Source organism: Gracilinanus agilis, chromosome 5 (genome assembly GCF_016433145.1).
Source record: "Gracilinanus agilis isolate LMUSP501 chromosome 5, AgileGrace, whole genome shotgun sequence".
NCBI lineage: Eukaryota > Metazoa > Chordata > Mammalia > Didelphimorphia > Didelphidae > Gracilinanus > Gracilinanus agilis.
Genome location: NC_058134.1, coordinates 227,594,189 through 227,608,059, shown reverse-complemented (window position 1 = coordinate 227,608,059; position 13,871 = coordinate 227,594,189). Strand labels below are relative to the sequence as shown.

General features: G+C 41.0%; 1 protein-coding gene across 3 annotated transcripts in view; it reads right to left on the bottom strand.

The window, feature by feature from the left end:
- The window catches only part of IGF1 (insulin like growth factor 1), a 109,064-nt gene extending 97,014 nt beyond the window's left edge, over positions 1–12,050 (bottom strand). For 2 of the 3 annotated variants that reach the window (XM_044679486.1, XM_044679487.1), the window contains exon 1: positions 11,882–12,050. In XM_044679486.1, coding sequence (XP_044535421.1) covers positions 11,882–12,032 — 151 coding nt within the window. In that variant the 5' untranslated portion in view covers positions 12,033–12,050. The remainder of the gene's footprint in view (positions 1–11,881) is intronic. The other variant, XM_044679485.1, reaches the window with a different exon arrangement.
- Positions 12,051–13,871: the final 1,821 nt, after the last annotated feature.

Sequence of the window (13,871 nt, the reverse complement as noted above, 5' to 3'; positions counted from 1 at the left end):
ATATAGATATATATATAGATATATATATAGATAAGCTCATTTGATCCTTAGAACAACCTCAGAGCAAGACAGGTGTTGTTATCCTACTCATTTCATGGAAGGGGAAACTAAGGATAAACAGCTAAGTGACTTGCCTGGCTTCACACACAACCAGTAAGAGTCTGAGGTAGGATTCAAAGTGAAGTCTTCTGGACTCCAAGCCTGGCACTCTACTTATCCACTATCCCACGTACCTACAGACGAAGTTAGAAGGTCACAGAATTTTGAGCTGGAAGGGGGCTTTTAAGATGATCTTGACTAGAGGTTTTTAACCTTCGTGTGTGTGTCACGGACTCTATTGGTCTCACGGGTCCTGTAAGCCTGTAAGCCTGTAACTCATGTAACTCTGTAAACCTTCTCTCAGAACTTTTTTAAAGCTCATAATGAAAAGAAATGATAAATTTCAGTTGGTGGCTATTTAGTCATTTTTCAGCCACATCTGGCTCTCTGTGACCCAACTGGGGTTTTCTTGGCAAAGATTCTGAAGAGATTTGCCATTTCCTTCTCTAGCTCATTTTACGGATGAGGAAACTGAGGCAAACAGGGTCTTGCCCAGGGTCACACAGCAAGTAAATTCTGAGGCTGGATTTAAATTCAAGTCTTCCCAGTTCCAAGCCTGGCACTCTCTCTACTGTGTCACCTAAATTTCAGTTAGATATTAGTCTTTTTTCCTCATCTAAATGTATAGACCTCGTGCAATCTCTCTGGACAAACCCTTTGGAGGTATTCAACTTAAAACCTCCCACTCCAGTCCAATCTTTTACAAATGGGGCAACTGAGGTCTAGAGAGATTGAGTAACTCATCCAAGGTTACACTTGGTGACAAGTAGCTAAACTGAGATTTGAACCCAGATCTGCTGAGATCAAATCAGATTCCCCTACCACATAGACCATAGTGCCTTCCACAGACGGGGCCATCCTGTAAGAATCCAGCCTTTGGATGTTGCTTCTAGAGGTCACACTGTGACTCTCCTGCCCTGAAACACATTGCCTGAACATTTAATGCAAGAGGTTTTCATTAGAAGACTGTGTGGTCTCTGCCAGTTGCATAATTCCTCCTTGCAACTGTGGCGGCTGCTGATCAAATATTGCAAAGCCATTAATTATCTCAGGACAAATGCGGAGGGCCCTGTGCAAAGGTTCAGGCCAATTGAATAAAGCAATATGCCAGGAGGAAAGTAAGTCAAGGGTTTTTCTTGGTATTTAAGGTTCAATGAAAAAGTAAGAGGGGACCTCCATGCCAAGAACGAACGCCGGCTCTAGCCGAGTGCTTCATTAAGTGGCGTTAGCCAACACGAGACTAAACAATGCATTAAATAGGCATACAGCTAACTGCAGTTAAGGAATCAGATGTCAAGTCACAGTTGTTTTTTTTCTTCTGGGTTTTAAACACGATCTAGTCTATAGATAAAGACAAACAGAAAGCAATGTTGTCATCTCCTTAGCCTAACAGCTAATAAGGTCTGGGGATTTGAACTTCCAGAGAGAGGAAAAGTCATTCCTTTGAGTCTCCCAGGCTGCTGGCATTTTCCTGGAGAGGTGTTTCTTAGAGTGGTGTTGCCGTGGCATCTTGCCCAAAGCTGCAGCTCCGGGGGAGACCTATCCCCCAAAAGCCACCAAAGGAGTCATCAAGATCCTTGCCAAATTAAATGCAAGCCTAGGAATGCTGGGAGCTTCCGAATCCAGAATCTCTGAGCTGGAAGGGATTGGAGAGATTGTCTAATCCAACCGGCACCTGAACTGGCACAACCTTGACAAATATCCTTGAAAGCGGCCATCCGCATTGGGCTTGAAAATGTCCACTAATGCCACGATTGAGCATTGAGGCAGCAGGAAGACCTGGATTTGAATCCTGCCTCAGGCAAGCCAGTATAAATTTTCTCCTCTGTAAAATGGGGTTGATGATATTGTCTACTCTGTGGGATTGTTTATGAGGCTCAGATGATATAATATATATAAAATGTTTGGTAAACCCAAAGCTCTACAGACATACACACTAGTATATTTGTCCAGATTTGTGATTTCATTGTGTATCTGTTATCATTATCATCATCAGCATCATCATCAGCATCATCACCAGCATCATCATCTTGTTCTCGATGTCTTTGGTGGGGTTCAGATAGAAATAGTCAGTATGTTGCTATTGAAATGAATAATATTCTCATTCTGCCATGAATAAAATAACTGCTTTTTGTAATTGAACATTGGAACGTCAGCATCCCCTCTGTAGATTTATTGAAATCATCTTTAAGACAACTTCAGTAGCAGACTGAAGGATGGGAATAATGTGAGCCTCACTCTTTTTCCACATGGTTTTAATTTCTTCTGCTGGGTCTCTAGATTTTGAAAGCTTTCCATTCCCCGTAGTGTGGAGAGCACAAGTATTCTTCTTATTATCAATAATAACAACTAACATTTCTAGAACACTTGTGAGAGTTTACAAAGCACTTTGCACCCCTTGCTTGGGACCTTCACCACAGCCCTCTGAGGGAGGACTAGGGTCTGCTATTATCCCTTTCTTAGGAGGGAGATGCCCAATGAAGTCAAAAATCTTGTCCAGGGTCAGCGAGCTACTAAAAGAGAGATATGAGACTTGACTCAAAGTCTCCAGTCTTCTTTTACTATGTCATACATGTAACAATGGAGGAGAGACCCTGTGCAGTAGGGGCATTCCTATGAAAAATACATATGTTGATATATCTTATTTGTGACCCTGTGCCACACACAAAAGCTGTGTGACCCTGGGAAAAGACTTAAACTCTATTTGCCTCAGTTTCCTCAACTGTAAAATGAACATAACAGTCACACTTAAGTCTAAGGATTATCAGGATCAAGTGAGACATTTGTAAAGCACTTAGCAGAGTACCTAGCACAGATTAGGTGCTTAATACATGCCTGTTCCTTTAATAAATAAATCTCAAAGGATATTAGGAATAGAATACTAAATCACTCTGGGGTTGACAAAACTTTATATTGTTGCTATTAAAGGGTTTGCAGAATCAAAACCAGTGGTTTAGTTGTTGGAATATATATCTGGAGTCAGGAAGATTGGAGTTCAAATTCTGGCTTGGACATTGTCTAGCTATGCAATCTGACCTCTAATGCCTCCTGGCTGTGAGACTCTGGACAGGTCATTTAACCCTAATTGCCCTAGCCCTTGCCACTCTTCTGTCTTAGGGCTGATACTAAGGTGGAAAGTAAGATTTTAAAAAGAGAGATATTTGCAGGGCAAAGGGAGGTTTTTGTAAATCTAAAATGCTCCTGAGCCTCAGTTTTCTTATCTGTAAAATGGAGTTAATAGTACCTTCTCCCCCATAATGTTATAAGGATCAGGTGAGATAAACTTTATAAAGTGCTCTGTACAATGTAAAACGTGTTGCATGCTGCCATTATTTTCCTTTTGGTTATTTTTGTTATTATCAATCACGATATTTTAATAGGGCCAAATTTCTGATTTCATTGGTCTAGGGAATTCCCAGGGATAAAACAACATTCCCCAATCCAGCTCTACAAGTTGTCCTGTAATTTACAGGGAGGCTCCTCATAATTGATAGCATTATTGTTGCTGCGGTTGCTGCTGCCATCGTATAACTCTAGTTAGTCTTTCCAGACAGTAAAGAGTAGGAAAATCTTTGAAAGGGAACGAAGGCTGGTACTGTTTTTGTAACTTCCTCTCTTCTTCTAGTGGAATGATTCAGGACCAACCTGCCCATACTGGAATATCTGCTCAGTGTCTGGTCTCTAGGTATTTTGCATTTGGAGGACTGGATGGATTGATTTCTCTGTATACACGCTGCTCCCTTCCTCTCTATGCCCACCTGTCCCTCTCCTCCTTGAGGACAGGGATTTCCATTTTTCTGTATTTGTATTTGTGGTCTAGCATAGTGGGTAGCACATAGCAGAGACTTAATAATGCTCTTTGATTTATGTCGAAAACACTTAGTAAATGCTTTTTATTTTTTAAACACTCATTGTCTGTCTTAAAATTGTATATATATAAAATACTGTATATTGGTTCCAAGGCAGAAGAGCAGTAAGGGCTAGGTAATGGGAGTTAGGTGACTTATTCAGGGTCACACATCTAGGAAGTGTCTGAGGCCACATTTGAGCCCAGGACCTCGCTATCTTCTGAGCCACCTATCTGCTCATATTAAATGTGTTTCGATTGACTGATACAGGAGATGCTTAATAAGTGTTTATTTGTGATCTTTAGTATATAGTAAATGTTTGTTGGACTGAATGGAATTGAATGGAACTGAACTCTCTTGATAGGAGGCAGCCTACTGTAATGGTTAGATCATAGTCTAGGAGTCTAGTCAGTCAAGAAGTCTAGTCTTTGCCACTAATCTCCTGCGTGACCTTAGATAAGTCATCAACCTTCTCTAGGTCTCAGCTTTCTCATCTGTAAAATGAGGGAGTTGGATTAGGGAGTGTGTTGCATTTATGTTGTTGAGTTGTTTCAGTCATGTCACTTTTCATGACATCATTTGGGGTTTTCTTTGGCAAAAGATATTAGAGTGGTTAGCCATTTCCTTCTTCGGTTCATTTTACAGATGAGGAAACTGAGGCAAAGCAAATTAAGTGAATTGCACAGGGTCTATTCTTACTGTATTAAGCTATGATTCTAGGCCTGAAACTTTGGAAGAACATATCTCTTCTATTATTGTCCGTATTCCAGGCAGCCTCACCAAGAGGGGGGATATCTGGTTTGGGGGTCCTGCCTCCAGTATTGATTGTGAAAGCTAAGGTAATTCAAGGACTCCGCATGGTTTAGTTTTCTCATCTGAAAATTAGGAGAATTATTATTATGAATTACTAATTTCTGTATAAGATTGTCTTGAGTATGAAAGAATAGCATATTTTGTTCCTTCAGTAGTTTTATGATATGATTTCCTTGGAAGTACTAGTCAGTGATTTCGAAGGGGCAACACATCCATGACTGTTTGGCTCATTTGTAACTCTTGTCTTTATCCTTCCATAAACTCATCACAGTAAATCTGTACGACGTTGCTAATAATAATGATCACGGTAGGAATAATCATTGACATATGTTACATTTTTGTACATATATTTTTATCACTTAAGACTTACTAATTGCTTTATATCTATTATCTCATTTGACATTCACAACAACCTCATGAGGTAGGGGCTCCTTTTATCCCCATTTAAAAGATAAGGAGCCTGAGGTTCAGGGTTGGGGCAAGGGGGGGCGGGAATAGTGATTCATCCATGTCACACCCCTAATTAACACCTGAGGTAGAAACTGAATCCAGGACTTTTGGATTCCAAATCTAGTGCTCTAGTCTCCATACCATGGTGAAATTACTTTAAGAAGGCAATTTGGGAGATTTAAATCCACTATATAAATACAAGGCTTTATTAGTATGGTATTGTCACTGCATGTAATAATTGTTTTTTCTAAACCCTTATCTTCTGTCTTAGAATCAGTACTGTGTATTGATTCCAAGGCAGAAGCGGGGTAAGAGCTAGGTAATGGGGATTAAGGGACTTGCCCAGGGTCACACAGCTGGGAAGTGTCTGAGGCCATATTTGAACCTAGGACCTCTCATCTCTAGGTCTGGCTCTCAATCCACTGAGCTACCCAGCTGTATCCTGCATATAATAATTGGATGGTGATTACAAATAATAATACAAATAATAATAATAAATGTACAGGAAGGATAGGACACCTCTGCAAAAGAGCTTTTTGACAAGTGTTCAGAGGAATGCAGAGTTCCATTGTAATGCTCAGATATTTGGTAAAAAGAACCTGCTTAAGGAATGAGAAGAAAGATCATAGTTCTAGAGCTGGAAGAAGCCACTAGGTCTTCTAGTACAATCCCATCTTTTTTTATAGACAAGGAAGCTGAGACCCATATCAGTGAAATGATTTTGGTTCATAGATTGGAAGCTGGCAGGGAAATTAAATGTCATCTTGTCCAATTCTGTCATTGTACAGATGAAGAAAGCGCCTCAGGGGGTTAAATCATTTCTCTGGGATCACACAGGAAATAAGCATAGGAGGCAAGATTAGAACCCAGGACATTTGCCTGCAGAGCCAGTGTTCTCCACACTGTATCATACTGCTTCCTTAAACTGTTGAGAGAAAAGCATCTTGGAATCCTCACAGCCCTTTAGGAAATTGAGGCATTGTTATTGGGTTATGAGGATGATATTATCAAGATTATGAGAATCAACCCTCATATAGGCTGATTTGTCTCATAATGAGAAACGTGAATCTATAGTCCCCAAAGGCACCTTCATTTCCATTTGTCCTGTAACCAATGTACATCTGTGACCACAAGGGGGAGAAGCTAGGAGTCTGGATGGATCACCTTAATTGTTGAGAAAGCGCCATCTTTGGATACAAAGGGTAGCCCACCACACTTGTTTATTTAATAACAGGCTAGGTAATTTCTGAAATGTTTAGGGTACCTTTTGGGCCAAGGTTTTGTAGGTTGAAAGCTCTCATTAGTACCCTCTAATTAGAGGATCATTTAGAGTGTAGTTAACGTTTTGGGAACCAATTCTATTCATAATCACCTATCGAGCTTGGTGGTCCCAAGGCATAACTATTAAAATAATTACAGTCAGATAAAATACTACATATAAAATACTAACACAATGCATTAAGGCAATTGGTTTATCGTGTCTAGAACATAATAGCTCCTCCAAAAACATTTCCTGGGTTGAATTAGGCTTTATAAACTCTTGACGAAACCTAGCTCTAGAACAGTGATTCCCAAAGTGGGTGCCACTGTCCCCTGGTGGGTGCTGCAGCGATCCAGGGGAGCGGTGATGGCCACAGGTGCATTTATCTTTCCTATTAATTGCTATTAAAATTTAAAAAATATTAATTTCCAGGGGGGCTAAGTAATATTTTTTTCTGGAAAGGGGGCGGTAGGCCAAAAAAGTTTGGGAACCACTGCAGCCTAGCAGGTATCATTAGAGATGGGTATATCTAGCTTCCCTGCCTCTTGACTGGTCTTCACCTAAACCAGCATCTAGTTGTCTCCATTCTTGGGTGATCCTTGCATATTATGGTGCCTTGTCTTCCACTAATATTCTCTTAGAATACCTTGTGGCTGAGTCTAGAAGTTAATATCTCTTACTATGACATATGGGTAAGACTTGACCATTCATTCTTCATTTGGAATTTAATCTCACAAAATATCTGTAGAACTCAGGTTAATTACGGATGAGGTCTTCCACTCTTACTAAAAAATCTGTCTATGAGGAAAGGAAGGCTTATGAAATACTTTCACTCTGAAGTCATGAAATATGGCTTATGTGAAAAAAAATGTCATATAGTCTCTGAGTTATAGGGGAACTCCGAGGTTATCTGGGTAACCTGACCAAGAAGGCAGGCTTCTAGGGTTGGGGAACTCATTTCTTCTCCAGTATTACAGTCCACCTTGGGACAACTCTAGTGGTTAGAAAGACCTTTTATTCTACTGAGATCTTATGGGCAATCTGGAAGAGTAGCATGGTATGGTGGAAAGAGTGCTGGGTTAGGAATCAGAGGACATGACTTCAAATTCGGACTCCTATTTACCTCCTGTGTGAGCTTGGACAATTGAATGAACCTCTTTGGGGTTTAGTTTCCTCATCTTTAAAATGAGGTGTTTGAATTAGTCTCTAAAGTCTCTTTCACCTTGAAATCTATGATCTTTTGATGCAATGATAATAAGTAATTGAATAGATGAACAATATAACATGTATAAGAGGTTGAGAGATTTCTCTCTGTATTCCTGAAAGAGTAAAACAAATGAGCACACAAGCTGTAATATAAAAGGCCATGAAAATATAAGCCATTTTCATAGCCCGTTATGTTACCAAGAGCTTTCATGTACTTTAAAATTTAGGCTTTCCAGTGAATTCTAGGACTGTTATTCTCTAACATATATTTTTTTACAACAAAAGCCATCCTGAAGAATATAAACCTTGAGGGCAGACATCTCCTTTTCCTATTTCAAAGGGGCAAAAAATGAATTCAATAAAAATGTATCGATGACAGTTAATATCCATAAGAGTAACTGGCTGAGATGCAAGGCACATTATCAATCTCTTTCTCTAATGCAACCAATTAATTTAGAATCAGTTGACATCTTAGTCATAGAACAGTAACCATCACCACTAACTTCCAAACATTTTGGCAGCCTTAAATATTGCTGGTGAAACCTAGTGAGAAAGAGGAGAGCTGAAATCTTGCAAATTCATATTGACGTCTCTCTTAAACTGGGATTCCTCTGGTTATGAGAGTGTCTATCTCATTTGCTTATCTTGGAGGGAATTCACTAGGGGACATCTGAATGGGAGTCTCCTCTATGTTGGGTTTGGATTCTGGGAAAAAGAATATTAGACTAGTTTTGATGGAACTTGGTTAGAAAATGAGTCTGATGGAAAGGAATGAGACTTGAGAGATGATCTTAACAGTTTGTTCTCCTTGGGGTAAGAGGAGTATTTTCGTTCTCTGAGGATGATGGTGAGAAGGGCCCCTGGATGGATCTTATGTCAGACCAGTCATCCAAAGCAAATCCCTCCACTTTGTAAATCAGCAGAGACAATATTGTCTCACAGATAAATGACGCAATGAGGATAGTATGAATAGAGGATCCCTTGAATTCGGAGGAAGACTATTCTCTCTGGAAGTCATGTTCAAAACGTCAGAATTTTCAGACATTGCTCTTACTCCTTGAAGTTACTGAATTAGAATTTTCGTGACAACTTTTATCCACCCCTGCTCCCGGAGAGGAGGAAAGGGGAAGATCCTTGGATTCCAAACCTAACCCTAGGAAACATGCAGAAATGGTTTCCGTGATCATTGCTAAAGAATTTGGGTTATCTTGTGGGGGTGGTGAGCATATGTAACACAATGATAAAGATCTAATAATCTCTGCTCTCCATTTTATTTTTTTTAAAAATCACACACAGGTAGGCTTCATGGGTACAAAAGGATTCTATTTCTATGGTCTATGCGGTGGAGTCTTGGAATAAGCCACATTACATTCTCCAGTTTAAATGGCTAGCCAGAGGGTGACTTTTTGGAATGCTCATGGTTTATTAGCAGCATGGGGCAGCACGGGGCAGCATGGGGCAGGGTATCTCCTGTTCAATTTGAAAGCACAGGGCTGGAGTTTGAATCTTGGCTCTGTTACTTATCGTCTACATGATCTGAGTTAAGTTACTTAATAGCTCAAGGACTCCCCCATCTATAAAGTGAGGGGGGTTGGTCTGCATGACCTCCAAGGTCCTTTCCAAATTTATGATTCTTGGATTTTAAAAAATGCTTTCTGCATATTTTCCTTTTCAAAATCAAAATCAATGCTATTCAAATCTGGCCTCAGACACTTCCTAGCTGTGTGACCCTAGACAAGTCACTTCACCCTGACTGCCTAGCCCTTGCTGCTCTTCAGTCTTAGAATTGATACTAGGAAAGTAAGGGTTATAAAAAAATCAAATCAACTTAAAATAAAATCAATGCTATTTCCTAATGATACCTTCTTCTCTGCCAACAGTGAACCTTCATTTCTAATAAAGAACACTTAAGCAAAAAAAAATTCGACCATATATGACAAAGCATGCCTCATTCCATACCTATAAGTTTGCTTAGAAGAGGGAGGTATATTTTGTTATTAATTAGTCATATTTTCTTTTTGGCAGGCCCAAACAAAGTGGAGACCTAGTAGGTAGTTAAATGAATGGAGAGAGCAAGAGAAGATGATTGAAATTCATAAAAAATCCACTTTGGGCTAAGTGGGAGACAATGAAATTTAGAAAACTGAATAATGAACAGTGATTCACAGAAAGATTAGACATTTTTAAAATAACATTTTATGTCAGAAGGTTACTCCTCCAAATTCATTTTTATGTTGAAAAAGCCTTTGATTTCTTTAAAATTCATTTACAGTCTGGATTTATTAATATGCAGTTCAAAGAATTAGAGAGAAATGTTCTTTTCTGATAAAATAAATTACCTCCACTCGATTCAATCATTGGCTAGAAATGGATAACCATCCATTCCATGGGATGGTAGAAGGCACCAAAGAATACATAGAATGGTCCCTCCCCAACCTTTCCCTTAAAGAGGGAGCTCTCCAGAATCAGTAGAGAGGTCAAACGATCAGTCATCTCCATGCCTGGAGAGAGAAACCTGGGAAGAGGATAGGAGAGGAGAATCTCTTCTTTAGAGCTAAGAGGAGAACTGAGAAAACTTTTTTGCCTTATGGTGATACAGACCTTTCCGGATGACTCACAGTTGACGTGGGCCAGAATCTCATTGCCTGGATCTTAAGAGCCAGTCAATGACCGGTGGAAGTCTAAAATTCCATAGAGCTGCTTAGGAGAAGTATCCGGTTCTGGGGATCCTTCCCTGCCCTATGTTGTGGGACACAGTGAATCCAGGGGGTCCTATTAGCTTGAATGCCATGCATTTCATGGATGCATATTGTGACCAGGAAGATCTAAGTGCCCCTGAAGCATTAAAATGACGTGTTTTTAGCCAGCTCTCCCTAAAAAACAAATAACGCTACTGTGCCTTTGGTTCTTTTCATAGAGATCCCCTTTCACGTGAAGAGCTTTTCCTAAAATCACAAATTGGATCTTCTGGAAAACATCCTGGGATTTCAGTTTGCATGTATAATGTCTCCACGTTGTGTTAGTCACCATAACCTGTCATCCTAACTGGCCTCAGCACCGATCGATCATCTATATAACCTGGTAGTCAGTTTCTGCCGGTGGGTCTTTTTCATCTTCCTCCAAAAGGATAAAGCATTTGGAGCCGGAATAAATCTCGGAGATGGTCCTCTGGATTAATGGCTTCATTTTGTAGATGAGGAAGTGGGGGGGGGCAGGGGAGGGGAAAAGGATTTCTCCATGGTTGCCCAGGTGAGGGTAGAAAGTAGAAAGAAACCTGAGTCAAGGTTAGAATCCAGATCTCCTGACTACCGAATTGGCATTATTTTCAGCTTAGCACAGGAACATATATTTAACCCAGTTAGGTATTCTTTGAAAACAAGTATCTATGCTTCCCTACACATCCAGACACACACATACCTTCCAGGCCATCTTGTCCAATGCCCTCATTTCATAGCGCCTAGGATCACAGATTCAGAGCTGGAAAGGACCTTCTATCTCTTTCCATTTATATTATAGGTAAGTAAACCAAGACCCAAGGAAGTTGTGACTTATAGGATCACAGAGTTAGAGCTGGAAGGATGTCCCTCTGGTCCAGACCCTTCATTAAAAACCAACCAACCAACCAACCTCTTACCTTCCGTCTTAGAATCAATACTGTGTATTGGTTCCAGGACAGAAGAGTGGTAAGGGCTGGGCAATGGGGGTTCAGTGACCTGCCCAGAATCACACAGCTAGGAAGTGTCTGAGGTCAGATTTGAACCCAGGACCTTCTTCGTCTATCAGATCCTGGTTCACAATCCACTGAGCCACTTTGCTGCCCCACCAACCCCTTTTATAATCATTTTATACAGAATCCACCTGAGGCATCTAAAAATAAGTGACTTGCCCAAAGTGAGAGAGGCAGAATTTGAACCGAGGTCCTCTGACTGTCTGCTGTTACCATGCTGCTTTAAGGGTAGAGATAACCAAGAACAGGGAAGAACCAGAATATTAAACATCCCCAGATGGCTTCCTTTGCCAGCTTTTCTCTGAAACGTGATGCCTATTTCAAGGCGAGGAATCTCAGAGTTTGAGCAGAGCCGCCAGTGGCGGGTCCTAGGGTTCAATGTCTCACACGCGCACCCTCTGCAGTTGGGAACCCACAGAAGCAAACACTTCCAACACGAGGAGCCCGCATTTAGGGACCAGGGAGAGGGCAACTTACTGAAGTAGAAACCTCTTTCTCCGCATACAAACTGGAGGGCATCAACCAGCTCGGCACCGCAGAGTGTCTCTGGCCCCGCCGTGGCTGAACTGGTCAAGGTGAGCAAGCACAGGGCCAGGTAGAAGAGATGGACAGAGGACACAGTATGCATCTTCACCTGCCAAACAAGCAGAAGTATTGTCATATTCCCCCCGGATGAGGGTCCCAAACCCCAGCATTCTACAAGATGGCAATCGCAGAGGGATCAGAGTTGGCTTGATACGCCAGGAACAGAAGAGAATAGACTTAGCAATAGGAAAGACTCCAGAAGCCATCGACTCCTTCCCCTTCCTCTTCCCCTTCATGTTTCAGTTGAGAAAATTTAGGCTCCCTCCAGTTCAGTGACTTGGGTGATTTGTCCAGTAAACAAGGATTTGAACTCAGAGTCTCTGTCTCCAGAGCCAACCTTCTTTCCATTGTGCCCTGCTCATGTTTTTGATCATATCTGTAAAGGGGTATTCTAGTGCCACTTAAAAAACCCCCAAAAACCCTTACCTTCTGTCTTACAGTCAATACCATATATCGATTCTAAGGCAGAAGAGTGGTAAAGGCCAGGCAATGGGGGTTCAGTGACTTGGCCAGCATCACACAGCTAAGAAGTGTCTGAGGTCAGATTTGAACCCAGGATGTCCTGTCTCTGGGCCTGGCTCTCAATCCACTGAGCCACCCAGCTGCCCCCTCTAGTGCCACTTTTAATTGGCACTTCGTATAGGTTGAGCCATCCACATGGGGAATGAGTTTCTTTGGGAGGAAGCACGGGAGGTCTTCAAGGAGCAGCTGGATGATCTTTTGTTAGAGATGTCTCAGGGGGGATTTGGGTTCCTACATGATCTCTGGGAGTCCTTCCAATCAGGGGTGTGCTCAAGCCACCTCAGATTAGCTTGGGAGAGCTGATAGTTAAACATTCAGTGTTTACCCCTCAGAAATTGGAAACCCTACAAATCAGAGCTTCATTCATTGTTTTGTTGATCATTTGTACTTAAGAAAGGGATGGAGAAAATGTTACTAATTTAGATTATACAAAAAAGTGGGTCCTGTGTACACTTTTTCTTTCCTGGAGAACTTGTCATTAAACATTTACCAGAACACCTCTGCTTCCAACTCTAAGATTATGTGATGATAACACCATTTTAGGGCTGGAAGGTAAAAGAGAGCTTATCTATACATAAAATAGATAAAGAAACTAAGGACCTTGCCTAAGAGCACCCAAAAAGGGACCAGAGGAGTTTTTTTTGTTTTTTTTTAAAAAACCCTTATTTTCCTTAGAATCAACAGAATGTATTGGTTCCAAGGCAGAAGAACGGTAAGGGCTATGCGATGGGGGTTAAGTGACTTGCCCAGGGTCACACAGCTAGGAAATGTCTGAGGTCAGATATGGACCCAGGACATCCTATCTCTAGGTCTGGCTCTCAATCCACTGATCCACTAGCTGCCCCACAGAGGAGTTCTTAATAATTGCTTTGAAGTTCCTGCTAAGATCACACTGTGTTCTATTTGATATTAAGTACGCTTAATTACTAGAATGCTTTGAAAAGTGGTCGTCTGTGTTTGCTGTATATGACAACTCTCTATGGACCAGAACGTGTGATTAACAAGAACATTTTATTCCATTCTGTTATATCAATAAAAGGTCTTGCAATGACATTATAAATCTTCTTATCTTTTCCTATTTAAAAAAAAAAGTCAGATTTCTTATCTGCGGTATACAGGCAGTTATCACAGCTAGGGAAAGATGGCACTGGGGACGGGGAAGGAGAGGGACCAGAAACCATAAAATATGAGAAATCAGAAATGACACTGGATCATTACAGACAGACTTCTTTTGGGTGTGGATCTCTGATACAGGGAGATCTTTATAAGGAAACTCTCTTTACCAATGAAAGGGTAACCTGCTGGGCAGTTTTGAGTCTTTAAGATGTTCCCTGAGGCACAATAGAGTGACTTGCTCAAG